The 19,672-nt window shown below is 42.8% G+C and overlaps 1 protein-coding gene across 1 annotated transcript in view; it reads right to left on the bottom strand.

Annotated features, from left to right (window-relative positions):
- METTL24 (methyltransferase like 24) overlaps window positions 1–19,672 on the bottom strand; it is a 120,028-nt gene that overhangs the window by 67,014 nt on the left and 33,342 nt on the right. The window contains exons 2-3 of the mRNA XM_068985565.1: window positions 15,075–15,173; window positions 2,351–2,490 (exon numbers count right to left, since the gene is read on the bottom strand). Coding sequence (XP_068841666.1) covers window positions 2,351–2,490; window positions 15,075–15,173 — 239 coding nt within the window. The remainder of the gene's footprint in view (window positions 1–2,350; window positions 2,491–15,074; window positions 15,174–19,672) is intronic.

Genomic DNA, 19,672 nt, shown 5'->3' with positions numbered 1-19,672 from the left:
AAATTCTCCAAGCCAGGCTTCAGTAATACGTGAACCGTGAACTTCCAGATGTTCAAGCTGGTTTTAGAAAAGGCAGAGGAACCAGCGATCAAATTGCCAACATCCGCTGGATCATGGAAAAAGCAAGAGAGTTCCAGAAAAACATATATTTCTGCTTTATTGACTATGCCAAAGCCTTTGACTGTGTGGATCACAATAAACTGGAAAATTCTGAAAGTGATAAGAATACCAGACCACCTGACCTGCCTCCTGAGAAACCTGTATGCAGGTCAGGAAGCAACAGTTAGAACTGGACATGGATCAACCAGCTGGTTTCAAATAGGAAAAGGAGTACATCAAGACTGTATATTGTCACCATGCTTATTTAACTTCTATGCAGAGTACATCATGAGAAACGCTGGGCTGGAAGAAGCACATGCTGGAATCAAGATTCCTGGGAGAAATGTCAATAACCTCAGATATGCTGATGACACCACCCTTATGGCAGAAAGTGAAGAAGAACTAAAGAGCCTCTTGGTGAAAGTGAAAGAGGAGAGTGAAAAAGTTGGCTTAAAGCTCAGCATTCAGAAAACTAAGATCATGGCATCTGGTCCCATCACTCCATGGGAAATAGATGGGGAAACAGTGGAAACAGTGTCAGACTTTATTTTTTGGGGCTCCAAAATCACTGCAGATGGTGATTGCAGCCATGAAATTAAAAAATGGTTACTCCTTGGAAGAAAAGTTATTAGCAACCTAGATAGCATATTCAAAAGCCAACAAAGGTCTGTTTAGTCAAGGCTATGGTTTTTCCTGTGGTCATGTATGGATGTGAGATTTGGACTGTGAAGAAAGCTGATCGCCGAAGAATTGATGCTTTTGAACTGTGGTGTTGGAGAAGACTCTTGCGAGTCCCTTGGACTGCAAGGAGATCCAACCAGTCCATCCTAAAGGAGACCAGTCCTGGGTGTTCATTGGAAGGAATGATGCTGAGGCTGAATCTCCAATACTTTGGCCACCTCATGTATAGGGTTGACTCATTGGAAAAGACTCTGATGCTGGGAAGGATTGGGGGCAGGAAGAAAAAGGGACGACAGAGGGTGAGATGGTTGGATGGCATCACCGCCTCAATTTACATGAGTCTGGGTGAACTCCGGGTGTTGTTGATGGACACAGAGCCCTGGCATGCTGCAATTCATGGGGTCACCAAAAGTCGGACACGACTGAGCAACTGAACTAAACTGAACAGTGTACCATGCTTCACTGATATACATGGCTCTTCATTTAACCCATAAAAGGATGTTACCATTATCCTGAGACTCTTATTTAAAACCTCTGTTTTTTAAATCCACAATGACTACAACTAAGAATTCTTGGTTGGTAAAGTCTGACAGTGATCGCGATCATCTATGCAATTAGCACCTTTGGGTGAGCCTCTGTATCACCCAAATGTTGGCTCTGAACCCTCATCATCTAGTAATCTGGCTGGCAGTTGTCACTCATGACCCTGAATGTAAACTGCAGAGGAGATGAAACCTACTGGTGCGGAGCAAACGTGACACTTGTGAGGGTCCCCAGTATTTTGTAAAGGACTCCAGGGATCTTGCCTGAGAAACTAACCACACAGCTTCTAGAGTCAACACAACAGGGTATTCCAAACAAAAATAACCGTCTCTTGCCTTTTATTTTTTGTGAGATATATATATAATTTGTAAATTTTCAGGACTGTTTATATGAATATTGATGCACTGAGTAAAATAGTCTTATTTTTTTATACATACCGTTTTGCAACAAGCCCTCCAAATCTGTTTGAACATTTAGGTCATTTCAGCCTGAACAACTGAATAACAGTATCTCCCACAGTTTTGACAAAACCTTGTTATTTTCACAGGCACTCCATTCTTTTTATTTTTATTTTTATTTAGTCTAAAAGTATACACATATTTACCATTGGCATAAAACAAAAAAAATTCCAACAGAGGCCATTCGTCCTGGGTCACTCATCATAACTCTATAAAATTTCTAATATACTCACTGTTATTTTTTTTCTAGGGGCATTCTTAATATTTTTCTGTTTCTAATAAGAATGCTCTAATCCTAGGTGAGAATCACTGGCTTCACCAAGGAGATCATCATTAGGCTGAAAATGGAAGTTGTCACTTTACTACCAACAGAATGGGAGAGACAGCGGCGCTGGCCGTCCGTGTTCTGCAAGTGCTAAGGTTACATAGCAGACAGAGGAGTCTGAAATGATGGCAGGAAAGAAGCAGAGCACCTGGGAAACCTGCAACCATTCATAATTTGTCTTGCTGAAAAAACCTTGTCTGCCTACAGAAGCGTTTTTTGTTTTCTGGCTATAAAATGTACTTACCCTAACGAATAGAGGCGGCACTGCTTGTTGCGGATTTGATGAACTAAGCCAAACCTGTCATCAAGACAGACCAGCCAGGGCTTCTCTGTAGGGCTGGAGTCAGTAGCCAGGCTGTCTGTGCTCATGTGATCACACGCAATCTGTAAGGATTGGAAATCAATGTGAATAATTTAAAGTACTGGATGATAGATGGCAGGTAGAGACTGACTGCTTGCCCGGTCACTGAAAACCATAATGGGAGAGTTATATCCTTTTTTCCACTGATAACCATGCCCCTCCCCAGGGAATCACAGGACTGCTCTAAAATGTTTGGAGGAATTTCAAATACTAGATTATAGGTAACCTCATGGAGATTAGAGGCAGGTTTGAAGAGAAGTTAAGAACTGCTATGAAAAAAAAAACCTGCTATAGCCTTTTGCACAGAGTATACAGAGGTCAAAAAATCAGGAGCAAGGATGGCAGAGAGAAGCCAGGAAAGGCTCTGCAGAGGCGTGTTAGTCTTGGAGGAGGAAGAGATGTTGAATAAGAGGCTGAGACCAAGAAGGGCATTCCAGACGTGGAGAACAGAGCTCCCAAACCACAGAGGTCTGTTAGTCACAGCATTCCTATTAGAAGTTGTGAGATACGGCTGAGGGCATGGATCTTAGAAGGACACAAGATTATTTACTCCTTATCTCAGGCAGACAAGGTTAGGCCCACATGTTGCAAAAAGGTAGCATGTGTTAATCAAGGTAAACAACTGATCAGAGGGCAAGTGAGAATAATACAAGCCCCGACTAACAAGATAGTACTGTCTGTGATACACTTCCAATAAGCTTCCTCCTGCGGGGATGGGTAAGAGCCCCAGATGGGAAGGAGGCTCTTCTTGATCTAGCCAAACCACCTCTCTTAACTCATCCATCAAAATTAGATAAGAAAACCAAAGGGAACATGTATCTAAGTCAAGCGGAAGGAAGCCAGTTTCTAATTTCAAATGCACATTAAGTAAATATACTTAGCGAGGAATTCTGACTTGTGTTTGAGCCTGGCACAGTATGCACGGCTGAGGCTGTTGGAACCAAAGAAAACAAGTTCTGTGGCCAAGGTATTTATCTTACTGAGCAACAGTGTTTCCCTCTAATCCCTCAAAACTCTCACAGTCATCATGATGCCCCATGAATCATTCAGCGGTTCTTGCTGTCACATCGCAGACAACAGACCACTCCAGAGGCAAAGGATGTTTTGAGTTTCATTGCTTTAACTCATTGGAAAACATAATGGTAAACGATTTCTTTCTTAAGAAGGTGTTCTAGGCTTGCTAAATGCTTTATTTTCCAAAATGTTACTCTGAAAACAGCATATTACGTGGAGCCAGTGTCTCCCTTACTTTTCCTGTAATCTAGGGCGGGCCTGGCAAAATCATCCTAGCACTATCAATGACTGAGAGAGAGCTTCTTGCTAGAATTCAGACCTTTTATAGGAAAGCTTAAAAAGTGGAATTCTAATATTTATTTCTTCTTTTCTTTTGATGAAACAAAAATTCAAATTTGAAGGCAATACAAATTTCAACATAAAGTTTTAAGATCCACCACCTGCCTTGTATGTGCAGACATCTTTGGTGAACTTTATGTACGATGTCAATATATCATTTTCCTTAAAGAAGCAACTGGTGCAGAATAGACTGGGTCAAATAACCTGGGGAGATTCTGGGCCTCACTTAAGGAAGTTCTTAGCTTAAATACGTATGTAGGACTTTATTGATGCTACTAGCTTTATTACTTGTATTCCATTTTACAAGATTATTATTTCTTGTACTAATAAATGTGTGACTGAGCCTCCAGAAAAAGTAATGATGATTAGGCAACTTAAAACTAATGACAAAATATATAGTCCTATAAGATCAAAGATTGTAATAGTGTAACTCTAGACAAAACCAGAAGTAAGCATTTCCTAGACCATAATAAACTAGTAAGACACATGGTCCAGAGGTTGATGGCCAAGTCCAGTAATAGCACACTGAGGAGGCTAACAAGAAAATCCTTGACTGACTTGGGAGTAAGCATTCCTAGTATCTTAGGACAAGCTTGCCATGAAATGCCTCCAAAACCTTGGTCAAAATTAAGGCCAAAAGGGAAGGGACTGTAAAATAAAGAATGTGATTCGTTACAGTTCTACAAGAATCAAGTTATTTGCCACTGCAGTGACTGACCCACAAAACACCCTGAAAGGATTTCAGAGCAAAAATCAGAATGAGACATTCTGGGCTCTGGAAAAACTGGCAGAATAGGCCTTCAGATAGTTAGATATTTTCAGGGGAAAATGTTTGGATCCAGTTTCCTGCATCTTCCCATACTACGAAAAGCACTATAACCATTACCTAAAATATATGTTTTTCACTATTAATAGTAACTTTCCACCAAGATGCGTGCTTGCGATAGGCACATGCCCTGTTGCCAAAATCATAAATCTACCAACCTCCCCACTCAGAACAATCCTCAGAAGCTGAAAGACCATCTCCAAGCTTATGATTCTCAGTTTGGCTTATAAAATTTTCAATTTCTTTCTCAGACTGACTATTGACTTATTTTTGTCAACATCCTCAACCCAGTTTTTTTCTACTTCTCAATCTGCAATCACTGTTCAAGGGAAAAATAATAATAGAAAATGGAATTGAATCTTCTCCCAACCAACTAGCAGAGAGCACATTTATTAACTGGATCTGTCAACATGTCAATTTGTAGAATTCATTTCCTACTATTCTCCCACAAGTAAATGGAAAGTATGCCACTGCCTCCCACTTCTTGTCCCCACCCACCCATCCAAAGGAGAGGGTGCTACTCTAATAGTCAAAACTCAGTGTTCATCAAGCTTGTTCTTACTAGTAGGTATGTTGTGATGCCTTAAAACTTCATTGGCACTCGGTTCCATGCCCAGCCTCCTGCAGTCAGTTAGTTGGACCCAGAGCAGTTTGGTGAGTCCCAAAGGCATGCCTGGATCTCCTAAGCCTGAACCATTTATTCTAAGGTAGCCTCCTGAGGTATCTTTATTAAAGTGGTAAGATGATCCCATTTGCTAGTTTCTTTTTATGTACCCTCCCTGCTGCTGCTGCTAAGTCACTTTAGTCGTGTCCAACTCTGTGGAACCCCAGAGACGGCAGCCCACCAGGCTCCCCTGTCCCTGGGATTCTCCAGGCAAGAACACTGGAGTGGATTGCCATTTCCTTCTCCAATGCATGAAAGTGAAAAGTGAAAGTGAAGTCGCTCAGTCGTGTCTGACTCTTAGCAACCCCATGGACTTCAGCCTACCAGGCTCCTCCGTCCATGGGATTCTCCAGGCAAGAGTACTGGAGTGGGTTGTCATTGCCTTCTCCGACCCTCCCTGAGAACCTCCAAAAGACAGGGATGTCAACAGCTGCTTGTTCATCATATCCTCCCAATACCATTTAAACCTAACTCTAGCCTCTCTTAATCTTCTAGATTAAGAAGAGGTGGCAAGAATATATAGAAGAATTATACAAGAAAGGTCTTAATGACTCAGATAACCACAACGTTGCAGTCACTCGCCTAGAGTCAGACATCCTGGAATGTGAAGTCAAGTGGGCCGTAGAAAGCATTACTATGAACAAAGCTAGTGGAGGTGATGAAATTCCAGCTGAGCTATTTTAAATCTTAAATATAATGCTGTTAAAGTGCTGTACTCAATATGCCAGCAAATTTGGAAAACTTAGCAGTGGCCACAGGACTGGAAAAGGTCAGTTTTCATTTCAATCCCAAAGAAGGGCAATACCAAAGACTGTTCAAACTACCATACAATTGCGTTCATTTCACATGCTGGCAAGGTAATGCTCAAAATCCTTCAAGCAAAGCTTCAGCAGTATGTGAACCAAGAACTTCCTACAAACTGAGTTTCGATGAGGCAGAGGAACCAGAAATCAAATTGCCAAAATTTGTTGGATCATGGAGAAAGCAAGAGAGTTTCAGAAAATCATCTACTTCTCTTTCATTGACTACACTAAAGCCTTTGACTGTGTGGATCACAAGAAACTGTGGAAAAGTCTTAAAGAGATGGGAATACTAGACCATCTTACCTGTCTCCAGAGAAACCTGTGTGCAGGTCAAGAAGCAACAATCAGAACTGGACACAGAACAACTGACTGGTTCAAAACTGGGAAAGGAGTAAGACAAGCCTGTATATTGTCACTCTGCTTATTTAACTTATATGCAAAGGACATGATGCGAAATGCCAGCCTAGAGGAATCATAAGCTGGAATCAAGAATGCCAAGACAAATATCAACAACCTCAGTTATGCAGATGATACCACTCTAATGACAGGTGAAGAGGAACTAAAGAGCCTCTTGATGAGGGTGAAAGAGTAGAGTGAAAAAGCTGGCTTGAAATTCAACATTCAAAAACTAAGATCATGGCATCTGGTCCCATCAATTCATGGCAAAATAGAAGGGGAAAAGTGAAAGGAGTGACAGATTTTATTTTCTTGGGCTCCAAATTCACTCCAGATGATAACTGCACCCATGAGATTAAAAGACACGGCTCCTTAGAAGGAAAGCTATTACAAACCTGGATAGTGTATTAAAACACAGAGACATCACTTTGCCAGCAAAAGTCCAGAGAGTCAAAGCCGTCTTTTTTCCAGTAGTCAGGTACGGATGTGAGAGTTGGATCATAAAGAAGGCTAAGTGCCGAAGAATTGATGCTTATGAATTGTGGTGCTGGAGAAGACTCTTGAGGATCCCTTGTACAGCAAGGAGAACAAACCAGTCAACGCTAAAAGAAATCAATCCTGAATATTCATTGGAAGGACTAATGCTGAAGTTGAAGTTCCAATACCTTGGCCACCTGATGTGAAGAGCCTACTCATTGGAAAAGACCCTGACGCTGGGAAAGAGTGAAGGCAAAAGGAGAAGGGGGCAGCAGGGGATGAGATGATTAGATAGCATCACTGACTCAATGGACACGAATTTAAGTAAACTTTGGGAGGCAGTGAAGGACAGAGGAGCCTGGCAGGCTGCAGGCCAAGAGGTCAAAAAGAGTCAGACACAACTTAGCAACTGAACAATAGCTAGCCTTTCCCACCATATTTCTAAAGGTGTGGCCACCTACATCCTGATAGATGAGGGAGAACTTAAAAATTTTGAGTCCCACTCCATATCTATAAAATCAGAATCCTTGAGTCTTATGCATGTGAACATGCACTTTAATAAACTCTCCCAGGTGATTCTTATGCAGGAGGTCCTAAGAGCTTCCTGGCAGCCTTTTGCAAAGCTCCACAGAAATGATCCAGATTGGCCTCACCCATGCCTTAGCAAATTAAGGGAAGAGGCTATGCTTGAGCTAGAGCTCTCAACTGAAAACAGCAGCACCTCCAACCTCACCCCTAACAAAGGGCCAGAGAGGTGACGCTACAGTTATCCAGAGGCCGCTCAAGAGCCAGGTAAATATTAATGGTCAAGATTCAGGGCATTGAAGCTCAGCTGCTCCTCCTTTATTACCCTTAGGGAGTGGGATTTTTATCCTGTTAAAGTTAACACTTTCTTCTTCCACAGACTTCCTCTTGTTCAGATATCCCTGTTGGGAAAACATTCTTTTCCATTCAGTATCTGTTATTGTTCCCCTTTTCTCTCCTAGTGCAAACATATAACACAGAAATTTTTCCACTTTCAGTTCATTTCAGTCACTCAGTCATGTCTGACTCTTCGTGACCCCATGGACCACAGCATGCCAGGCCTCCCTGACCATCACCAACTCCCAGAGTTTACTCACACTCATTTCCACTGAGTTGCTGATGCCATCCAACCATCTCATTCTGTCGTCCCCTTTTCCTTCTGCCTTCAATCTTTCCCAGCATCAGGGTCTTTTCAAATGAGTAAGTTCTTTGCATCAGGCAGCCAAAGTATTGGAGTTACAGCTTCAGCATCAGTCCTTCCAATGAATATTCAGGACTGATTTCCTATAGGATTGACTGATTTGATTTCTGTGCAGTCCAACGGACTCTCAAGAGTCTTCTTCAACAACACAGTTCAAAAGCATCCATTCCTTGGCACTCAACCCTCCTTATAGTCCAACTCTCACATCCATACATGACTACTGGGAAAAAAATAGCTTTGACTAGGGTGGACCTTTATCAGCAAAGTAATGTCTCTGCTTTTTAATATGCTCTCCAGGTTGGTCATTGCTTTTCTTCAAAGAAGCAAGCATCTTTTAATTTCATGGCTGCAGTCACCATCTGCAGTGATTTTGGAGCCCCCAAAAATAAAGTCTGTCACTGTTTCCATTCTTTCCCCATCTATTTGCCATGAAGTGATGGGACTGGATGTAACCCAGCTTCTTCACTCTCCTCTTTCACTTTCATCAAGAGGCTCTTTAGTTCTTCACTTTCAGGCATAACGGTGGTGTCATCTGCATATCTAAGGTTATTAATATTTCTCCCAGCAATCTTGATTCCAGCTTGTGCTTCTTCCAGCCCAGCATTTCACATGATGTACTCTGCATAGAAGTTAAATAAGCAGGGTGACAATATACAGCATTGATGTACTCCTTTCCCATTTTGGAAGCATGTTGTTCCATGTCTGGTTCTGACTGTTGCATCTTGACCTGCATACAGGTTTCTCAAGAGGCAGGTCAGGTGGTTTGGTATTCCCATCTCTTTCAGAATTTTCCACAGTTTGCTGTGATCCACACTGTCAAAGGCTTTGGCATAGTCAATAAAGCAGAAATAGATGTTTTTCTGGAACTCTCTTGCTTTTTCAATGATCCAGCAGATGTTGGCAATTTGATCTCTGGTTCCTCTGCCTTTTCTAAAACCAGTTTGAATATCTGGAATTTCATGGTTCACACACTGTTGAAGCCTAGCTTAGAGAATTTTGAGCATTACTGCATTACTTTGCTATTGTGTGAGATGAGTACAATTGTGTGGCAGTTTGAACATTCTTTGTCATTGCCTTTCTTTGGGACTGGAATAAAAACTGACCTTTTCTAGTCCTGTGGCCACTGCTGAGTTTTCCAAATTTGCTGGCGTATTGAGTGCAGCACTTTCACAACATCATCCTTTAGGATTTGAAATAGCTCAACTGGAATTTCACCTCCACTAGCTTTGTTCACAGTGATGCTTCCTAAGGCCTATTTGACTTTGGATTCCAGGATATCTGGCTCTAGATGAGTGATCACACCATTGTGGTTATCTGGGTCATTAAGATATTTTTTGTATAGTTCTGTGTATTCTTGTCACCTCTTCTTAATATCTTCTGCTTCTGTTAGGTCCATACCATTTCTGACCTTTATTGTGCCCATCTTTGCATGAAATGCTCCCTTGGTATCTCTAATTTTCTTGAAGAGATCTCTAGTCTTTCCCATTCTATTGTTTTCCTCTATTTCTTTGCATTGATCACTGAGGACGGCTTTCTCATCTCTCCTTGCTATTCTTTGGAACCCTGCATTCAAATGGGAATATTTTTCCTTTTCTCCTTTGCCTTTAGCTTCTTTTCTTTTCTCAGCTATTTGTAAGGGCTCCTCAGACAACCATTTTGCCTTTTTGTGTTTCTTTTTCTTGGGGATAGTCTTGATCACTGCCTCCTGTACAATGTTATGAACTTCCATCCATAGTTCTTCAGGCACCTGTCTATCAGATCTAATCCCTTGAATCTATTTGTCACTTCCACTGTATAATGGTAAGGGATTTGATTTAGGTCGTACCTGAATGTTCTAGTGGTTTTCCCTACTTTCTTCAATTTAAGGCTGAATTTTGCAATTAGGAGTTCACGATCTGAGCCACAGTCAGCTCCTGGTCTTGTTTTTGCTGATTGTATAGAGCTTCTCCATCTTTGGCTGCAAAGAATATAATCAATCTGATTTCGGTGTTGACCATCTGGTGGTGTCCATGTGTAGAGTCTTCTCTTGTGTTGTTGGAAGAGGGTGTTTGCTATGACCAGTGCATTCTCTTGGCAAAACTCTGTTAGACTTTGCCCTGCTTCTTTTTGTACTCCAAAGCCAAATTTGCCTGTTACTCCATGTACCTCTTAACTTCCTACTTTTACATTCCAGTCCCCTATGATGAAAGGGACATCTTTTGGGGGTGTTAGTTCTAGAATGGTCTTGTAGGTCTTCATAGAACCATTCAACTTCAGCTTCTTCAGCATTACTGGTTGGGGCTTAGACTTGAATTACTGTGATATTGAATGGTTTGCCTTGGAAATGAACAGAGATCATTCTGTCTTTCTTGAGATTGCACCCAAGTACTGCATTTCAGACTCTTTTGTTGACTATGAGGGCTACTGCCTTTCTTCTAAGGGATTCTTGCCCACAGTAGTAGAAATAATGGTCATCTGAATTAAATTTGCACAGTCCAGTCCATTTTAGTTCACTGATTCCTAAAATGTTGATGTTCACTCTTGCCATCTCCTGTTTGGCCAGTTCCAATATACCCTGATTCATGGATCTAACATTCCAGGTTCCTATGCACTATTGTTCTTTACAGCATTGAACTTTACTTCCATCACCAGTCACATCCACAACTGGGCACTGTTTTTGCTTTCTTTATTTTTTTCCATTTTAACCGTTTATTAATCATCTCATTTATAGACATTAGCTTTTGAAAACAACTAGGAGTACTCAGTAAAATTCAGCTCCTAAAAGCTAATTAAATATTGATTTTTCAAACTTTCTTGTTGAGATTTATGGCCAGGGCTTCAATGAAGTCACTTGCAAGCAAAACCAATGAGGGCGGTAACTCCTAGCTAAGCTCTAATTTAGGTAAATATGGGTTGTTTTTTTTCTCCCTCCAATTCCCCTTGTAATTTTAGCCAAATAAAGAGAATTAAACCTGGACAAAGGAAAACAGATTGCAAGAAGAAAAAAGTGTTTCCTGAAATGCCTTTTAGCTAATTTAACTTGAAGAGATCTAATTTATTTTCCTTTCATTTTGTATCCCAAAAGCCTGAATAGCATTTCTGCCAACTCATAACCAGAATCTGGCAAAGGGAGCCCTTAAATTTTGGGTACGTTGGCAGGAATCACTTCAATAATCAAATTGTATGTTAATGTAATACTTTATTTTGAAAGGTAAAATATCAAGGAAAGAGTTGTATTTTTGTTGCTCTTATCCAAATTTGTGTGAGTGTGAATGTGTGTGTATGTGTGTGTAGCAGTAAATATAATAGAAACTATTTTTTTATTAATAAATGTGCAAAATCTGAACTTCCAGAGCCGTAGGTTCTTATGTCATTCTTAGAAACAGTTAGATGGGTAGATGATTAGATAGATAGATAGATAGGCTGACTTTAAAATACACTTAAAAAAAAAAAACAGCAACTGTTACTTATATTAATTTTGTACTGCAAGCCATGCTTCCTGAAGGCATATGGTTTGGGGGTTGCCATAAAAAGCTGAATCTGGAGCTTTCCTTTAGAACAGAGCACTGGGTTTATGATTTAACCATTTCTTATTAGCAGCAGATCATCTGTGCCAGAACTCAGAGATGCAATCACAGCCTTTCACACTAGAAAACAATACCTACTAAAACTGAATTTGATATTCTGCCCACTCTAACCAAATACCATATCCTCTGGTGTTTCATTAAAAAATGCAGGTCCCCAACCACACCTTTAAGGTCACCACAATGCTCAAGTCCACGAGCACCTTCCCCACCACAGTCCAATGTCACACTGTCCCATGCTCTGTGCTCCTGTTCCCAAGCTCCCTGGGCCTGGGGAAGCTTACCCACCTATCTGTCCACTCTGTTAAAGAACAACAGTTCTCTTGCTCCCTAGCTGTTTACCTGTGTGTGTGTGTGGGGGGGGGGGGGTATTTAATTCAAGCTTGACATCCCAGCCAGTGCCTAACACCGTATCTTCCTCAGAGCAAGTACTCAACAAATGTCTGTTGAATTGATGAATGAATAAATCAGTGATGAACATATCAAATGCTAAGTTTTGCTGTACAAGCCTGAATATGGATTTGAGGAAGTTACTTCAGTCATGTCCGACTCTGTGCGACCCCATAAATGGCAGCCCACTAGGCTCCTCCGTCCCTGGGATTCTCCAGGCAAGAATACTAGAGTGGGTTGCCATTTCCTTCTCCAATGCATGAAAGTGAAAGTGAAGTTGCTCAGTCATGTCCCACTCCTAGGGACCCCATGGACTGCAGCCTACCAGGCTCCTCCGTCCACGGGATTTTCCAGGCAAGAGTACTGGAGTGGGTTGCCCAGCATAAGAGGATGGAGGTGGAATTTGCTCAAGTAACTACAGAGGTTTTTTTGGTTTATTGTTGGTTTTTTTGTTTTTTGTTTTTTTGCTTGCCCATTATGACTCACTACTCCTAACTGAAAATTTTAGGTAATAGGGATTCTAATATTCTGCCCGTTTTGTAGGCTTTCATTGTTGAGATGAGTTCTAAAAGAGGCACAAGCTTCCAACAGCTGAAAAGCTCTGCACTACAGAGAAAAGGGGAGGGAGCACTGGTTAGTAGGATTCCGATTAAACCAGTTAGTGTCATCTCTGATGAGCTCCCACCTCCTGGGCTAGTGACTCAGAAGCACACAAAAGCACAGGACTTTAGCTGGTAAAATGATCTCTGATTACAAAACCATTGTGAGGTCTGGAACTTTATCTAGTGCCTTCTAGAGGATGCAAAGCCTTCTAGTGAGCTTCCACAATGAAATCTCTGTTATTATACTCCTCAAGGTGAATAACAATTCTAAGTCCATTTATCTACCTTCCCAACTAGTTTGTTAGCCACTTGAAGGCAGAGACTATTCCCAAGGCCTACATTTCTGACACAGAGTAGGTGCTCAGCAATACTTGCTAAGTTGCTTCAGTCATGTCCGACTCTGTGCGACCCCAGAGATGGCAGCCCACCAGGCTCCCCCATCCCTGGGATTCTCTAGGCAAGAACACTGGAGTGGGTTGCCATTTCCTTCTCCAATGCATGAAAGTGAAAAATGAAAGTGAAGTCGCTCAGTCGTGTCCAACTCCCTGTGACCCCGTGGACTGCAGCCCACCAGGCTCCTCCGTCCATGGGATTTTTCCAGGCAAGAGTACTGGAGTGGGGTGCCATTGCCTTCTCTGTAGTAATACTTGGTTAATAATAATTCTACACCAGTTTTATGGTAAAAGCTCATGGAGCTGGAAGGGACCTTAGAAATAATTTGATACAATCTCTTCCTTTCCAAGATCAGAACAGCCAGACCAGACAAGCAAAATAAATTGCCCAGGATCACAACATCAGACCACATCACAGGATGCTTTATTTTAAAGAATTTTTCCCTCTCAGTCCATAACTCATGGGAAAACTTGAAGAGGGACTTGAAATGATGCTTTCATGCCTCAAAAGCTTCTTCTAAGTTAATACGCCTTTTATAAGTTTTAGAACATTAACCTGAATTACATGTAAGATGGAATTTCAAGGCTTTCACATGGTCAATTTTTGTGGGGGGCGGGCAGGGGGTTAAGCCCACCATTCTCAAGTTCAACTCATACTTTTAACACATTTCTCTGGGGCTTTTAAGGGCTTCTTAAAGTCACAGTTAAGAGGTCTAGTTTCTTATTCTTTATGTAAAACCAAACTATAAAATTAAAACTTCAGTATTTTAATTAAGTCAGTGTAAGTCCACCAAATTAATTTGCAGCAGCAAAATAAGATGAAATTATGTAAAGCACAGGGACTGACTTATCATCCCATTACTCATGGTGAATTCAACAAGCTTTTACTTCCACGTCTAGGTGACAAGTATTGAAATCTCTGGTTGTCTGACTGCATCATATGAGAAATGAAGTTTTTTTTACCCCTAAATTAGCCTTCTAAAATTCCAGAAATATATGTTCCTCCATGGATGAAAAATGGGCTTGGCCGCCAGTGATGTTGGGCAGAGAGAGTGGGATGTCAAAAGCCAGTGGGCTGAAGGGAGATCAAAAGGCCCGGGGACCCCTCCGTACCACAGCAGCTCCCCGGTGCTGCATCCGGGGCTGCAGCTTCACAGGCGGTCTGAGTTCTTAATTTACTAGCACTCTCAGTCCGGGGCGAAGCTTCCCTCAGGCCTTGATTTCCTTTTCCATCTCTCTTTCCTCAGGATCAGGCTACTGGAGAATGGAACCTCCTGATTAATGTGTCAAGAGCCATAGACTCTCCTTAATGAAGGGTCTCTGCCGCTCGGGGCACCAGGCAGGAGCTGCCACAATGTGTTAAGTCACTGATGAAGGCGGTGCTCAGTAATGATTTAAAGGGCCCCGGAACAGAGAGCCTTCGGATTCATTAGCTTCTCTTCTCACTGCCTGTGAAGTCTCCTTGGCTCTCTGGCCTAATGCGACTCTGTCTGCCAACCTTCTGTGGCAGAAAAGTGAAAAGGCAGATTTCTCCAAATTGGGACTTGAATCTCCAGATGATGGTTTTGGTTTGTGACACACTGGACTGCCTACTCAAGGGCAAGAATCTGTCACTTCAAATGGTTTCCCAAAGCAATTTTCTAAAGTGGATCTTTAAAACACATTGCAATGAATCATTAAAACATCTCGGGGTGATGATACTCCTGGAAGGGATAAGATGCCAAAGCAGATGGAAGGCACCTATTATCTGCCTTTAGGTGAGCAGATATATTTAAGCGGTAAGGCCTCAGAAAATGTCCCTATCAAGCATCTATCAGGAGGCACTGAGAAATTCCCAGACCCTTATTGACAAATCCTTTAAAAGGGGCAACTGGCATCTTTACAGTTTCCAAACCCACTTTTGCTTGAAACACAACCTGAATGGTGCTAATGTATCTAAGGAACCTCAAGGCTTCTTCATCCAGGGAACGAGCAGGGCCTGCCCAAGGCTGGAGGTCTATTTGCCACCGGGGACCCTGCGAAGAGAAAACATAGGTTAGTGTAAAAAGGATCAGGAGGTTAGGGTGGGGGCGGGAAGGGTGCAGAGTATTAGGAAGGTAAGACTGTTTGCACCCTGCGAAACAGACACGGCCGCTCTTAAGCAGCAGGGAGGTGGTTTGGGGCTGCTTTCATGAAGGCCACATCAGTCACAGGGAGACAAATGAGGCCTGAGAAAGCCCAGCTACCAGCTTAAGCAGGAGACTGCAAAAGCCAGATGGGACGTCTGTCTCGAGCTTCTGATCAAAGGCAAACTCCACTTGACCCCATCAGGCTCTCTCAATTGCAGCTTGGTATTACCCGGAGCTTCTCCCCATTGTGGAAAAAAACCTCCATGGTCTATGGGTTACAGCTTCAGAAATAGGTGCCTCCTAAGGGCCTGTTCTGTGTTCATGACACCATAATACCTGAATCCTCAGGGTGCTTGGGTACCTCCTGCTCCTAGCAGAGGGAAATGCGGGGGAGGAGAAGGGGCGCCACTGGGTATTCCAGACTTCAGTGCCCTTGCACCCATGCACCTGCCAACAGACCTTGGAGCTTGCACCACCAGGGCTGGCAATGGTGGCCTTCTAGCACTGCAAGACAACCTCCAACTTTCAGCAGAAGATGCAAGGAGCCCCCAGGAGCAGAGTGATCAGAACCCTAAGCCTCCTTTTGTGGCGAGGGTAGAGTAGATGAAGGGTTGGAGGAAAGTAGTGGTGATCTAGAAGAATCAAAACTGGGGATACCTCCAGTCAAAAGGAAGCTCTAGTCATGAAATCCTTTCTAGAGCTCAAGTTCCCCACCTATAGTGGTCACCACCGGAAACCTTCAGGAGACTCACTGCAATCCCAAGGGCAGAGTACGGTGCAGCGTGTAGGATGGGGAAGGGCAGGGGCCTGGGCAAGGAGAAGCCGCAGCAAATGGCAGGGTGAACATCTCATGTGAGGAAAGACTTCGGGAGTCTTGGCACAGAGCTTCCTGCAAAGTGGTTAGGATGGGCTCCCAGACCCCACTTTATGGTGAGGAAGTGGACAGGGGAGGGTTCTGGGGATCATTCATGTACACAGCCCTCCCCTGCCCCCTTCCTCACCATAAAGTGGGGTTCAGGAGCCCATCTTAACCACTTTGCAGGAAGAGTTCTGGGGACAAAACAAGGATCATGTACACACATTGTTCTCCAGTCCGATGTTGCAATTGTCTGAATGTGTGTCCCCCCCACCAAAATTCCTGTGTTGAAATCCTAATGCCCAATGTGATGATACTAGGAGGTGGGACTCTGGGAGGTGCTTACATCGTGAGGGTGGCGCCTTCATGAATAGGGTTAGTGCGCTAGCTCCCTGGGCCCTACCACCATGTGAGGACAGAGCAGGAAGGCAGCCATCTGCAGCCTCAGAGAGGGTCTTCACCAGGATCCAGCCATGCTGGCACACTAACCGTGACCGTCCAGCCTCCAGGACAGTGAGCAAGAAATTCCTGTTGCTTACAAGCCACCCAGTCTGTAGTATTTTGTGATGGCAGCCAGAGGACACTAAGACAGGTATTATGGCAAGAACTGTCTGTCACCCAAAAAGAAACATCTGAACAGACTAGTACTGGGGCACTTTCCATTCAGTTCACTTCAGCCGCTCAGTCGTGTCCAATTCTTTGTGACCCCATGGACTGCAGTACATCAGGCTTCCCTGTCCATCACCAGCTCCCAGAGCTTGCTCAAACAAACTCATGTCCATCGTGTCAGTGATGTCATCCAACCATCTCATCCTCTGTCGTCCCTGTCTCCTCCCACCTTCAATCTTTCCAGAATAAGGGTCTTTTCCAGTGAGTCACCTCTTCACATCAGGTGGCCAAAATATTGCAGTTTCAGCTTCAGCATCAGTCTTTCCAATGAATATTCAGGACTGATTTCCTTTAGGATTGACTGGTTGGATCTCCTTGCAGTCCATCAGACTCTCAAGAGTCTTCTCCAACACCACAGTTCAAAAGCATCAATTCTTCAGTGCTCAGCTTTCTTTATAGTCCAACTCTCATATCCATACATGACTACTGGAAAAAACACAGCCTTGACTAGACAGACCTTTGTTGGTAAAGAAATGTCTCTGATTTTAAATATGCTATCTAGATTGGTCATAGCTTTTCTTCCAAGGAGCAATTGTCTTTTAATTTCATGGCTGCAGTAACCATCTGCAATGATTCTGGAGCCCAGATAAATAAAGTCTGTCACTGTTTCCATTGTTTCCCCATCTACTTTCCATGAAGTGATGGGACCGAATGCCATAATCTTAGTTTTCTGAATGTTGAGTTTTAAACCAACTTTGTCACTCTCCCCTCTCACTTTCATCAAGAGGCTCTTTAGTTCTTCTTTGCTTTCTGCCATAAGTTTGGTATCATCTGCGTATCTAAGATTATTGCTATTTCTCCCAGCAATCTTGATTCCAGCTTGTGCCTCATCCAGCCCAGCATTTCACATGATGTACTCTGCATATAAGTAAAATAAGCAGGGTGACAATATACAGCCTTGACATACTCCTTTCCCAATTTGGAACCAGACCGTTGTTCCATGTCCAGTTCTAACTATTGCTTCTTGACCTGCATACAGGTTTCTCAGGCAGCAGGTCAGGTGGTCTGGTATTCCCATCACTTGAAGAATTTTCCACAGTTTGTTGTGATCCACACAGTCAAAGGCTTTGGCATAGTCAATAAAGCAGAAGTAGATGTTTTTCTGGAATTTTCTTGCTTTTTCAAAGATCCAGTAGATGTTGGCAATTTGATCTCTGGTTCCTCTGTCTTTTCTAAATCCAGCTTGAACCTCTGGAAGTTTACGGTTCATGTACTGTTGAAGCCTGGCTTGGAGAATGTTGAGCGCTACTTTGCTAGTGTGTGAGATGAGTCAACTGTGTGGTAGTTTGTACATTCTTTGGCATTGCCTTGGAAATGGGGCACTTTAGTGCATATATATTTTTTGCCCCTAAATGGGGTGGCCTAGGTGACTTGGGGTTAAACAGAAAGCAGAAAGAATGAAGGGCAAGCTGATTAGTCAGTGTCAAGCCAAGTGTGTGGGCTTGGGGAAGCACAGTACACTTTGGCATGTGGGTCTGAGATAAACACAGACACTATGTAAGTGATAAAGCATTGTTCCAGGTTAGGCATTATAAGACTCGTATCACTGTACCAAGTCCTGAGAGTCTACAGTCTCAGCAGCCAGACAGTGGCAGAGCACCCTGCAGTCCTCTGGACTGAAAGAACCCTCACCGATCACCCACAGGCTGTCTCTTCCTCAGGGATCCTCAGCGCAGGGCCAGTTTCATAGGCACACATGTTGTACATTCTTAGATGGGCTTGTGTTTTGTCTCAGTGCTGACACTGTCTTGAAACTCTTAATTTTTAAAAAGAGGCTCAACATTTTTATTCTGTGCTGAGCCCTGCAAATTATATAGCCAGTCTGCCCTGAGGGGCACCTTTTCTTAGGAAATAGGCTTTTCATATAGCTGTTCTTGTTTACGAAGGCTGAGGAAGCAGAGACTCCAGCCAGAGAGAGTCTGAGAACATTAAGTCATAAATCTTCCCAGTTAATGACTCCCACCCCCCTATTTCTTTTTTCCGTCTCTAAATTAGCTGTTGATTACCACTCAGTCAAACAATATTTATTGAGCATCAGCTACTCTGTGCCACGCACTAGTTGACACCCATTTGAATAAAACCCAGAACTTCCTGAGAGGCACTCACAGTCTGGTGGGGGAGACAGAGATATACAAAATAAGCTTGATAGAGAAATGCTGAAACATTAGGGAAAGCCATCCTTTCCAGGAAATTATTAATTATGAAATCATAAATTACAGACACATTTACGTACAAATGCCTCTTAGCTTTGCTTGGTTACACTCCTTTTGCATCTAATGACAAAGAATGATTTTCCAGGTTGCTGCTGCTGTCAGCACAGCAACACAAAGCTGCCTGAAAGTTTGTCCAGGCCTGGGGTTTCAAACTCCCAACATCAGTCTCATGGGATCCTGACAAGTACCCCAGTGCCTGACCCAGGAGCCTTTTGATGAAAACAATAAAGTTTTCACGTTATGGTTTTCCTCTAAATCAGGGGTCTGTAAATTTTTTCTAGAAGAGGTCAAACAGCAAATATTTTTCTTTGCAGGCCATACAGTTTCTGCTGCAATTCCTCATCGCCTGTTATAGCTCAAAAGCAGCCAAAGACAGTAAGTAAACAAATGGTCAGGACTGTGCTCCAATAAAACTCCATTTACAAAAACAGCTGGCAGGCTGGATTTGGCCTGCAAGGCTGGAGCTTGCTGACCCCTGCCCTATCTGACCCTGATCTGGTTGTAGACCATCCTAGAAGAGAGTGTTTACTTGAAATAATGCAAGAGACACAGATTATGATATCTAGGTTACAAAGAACTTTGTCATCTGGGTGAGTTGGGAAATGTCGGTCAGGTCCCAGCAGGATACAATGGGAAGAATTTAGTAGAGAGACTATCTACAAAGGTGC

Source organism: Capricornis sumatraensis, chromosome 13, assembly GCF_032405125.1.
Source record: "Capricornis sumatraensis isolate serow.1 chromosome 13, serow.2, whole genome shotgun sequence".
NCBI lineage: Eukaryota > Metazoa > Chordata > Mammalia > Artiodactyla > Bovidae > Capricornis > Capricornis sumatraensis.
The sequence above is the reverse complement of the archived record's forward strand: the minus strand, read 5'-3'. Positions and strand labels throughout refer to the sequence as shown.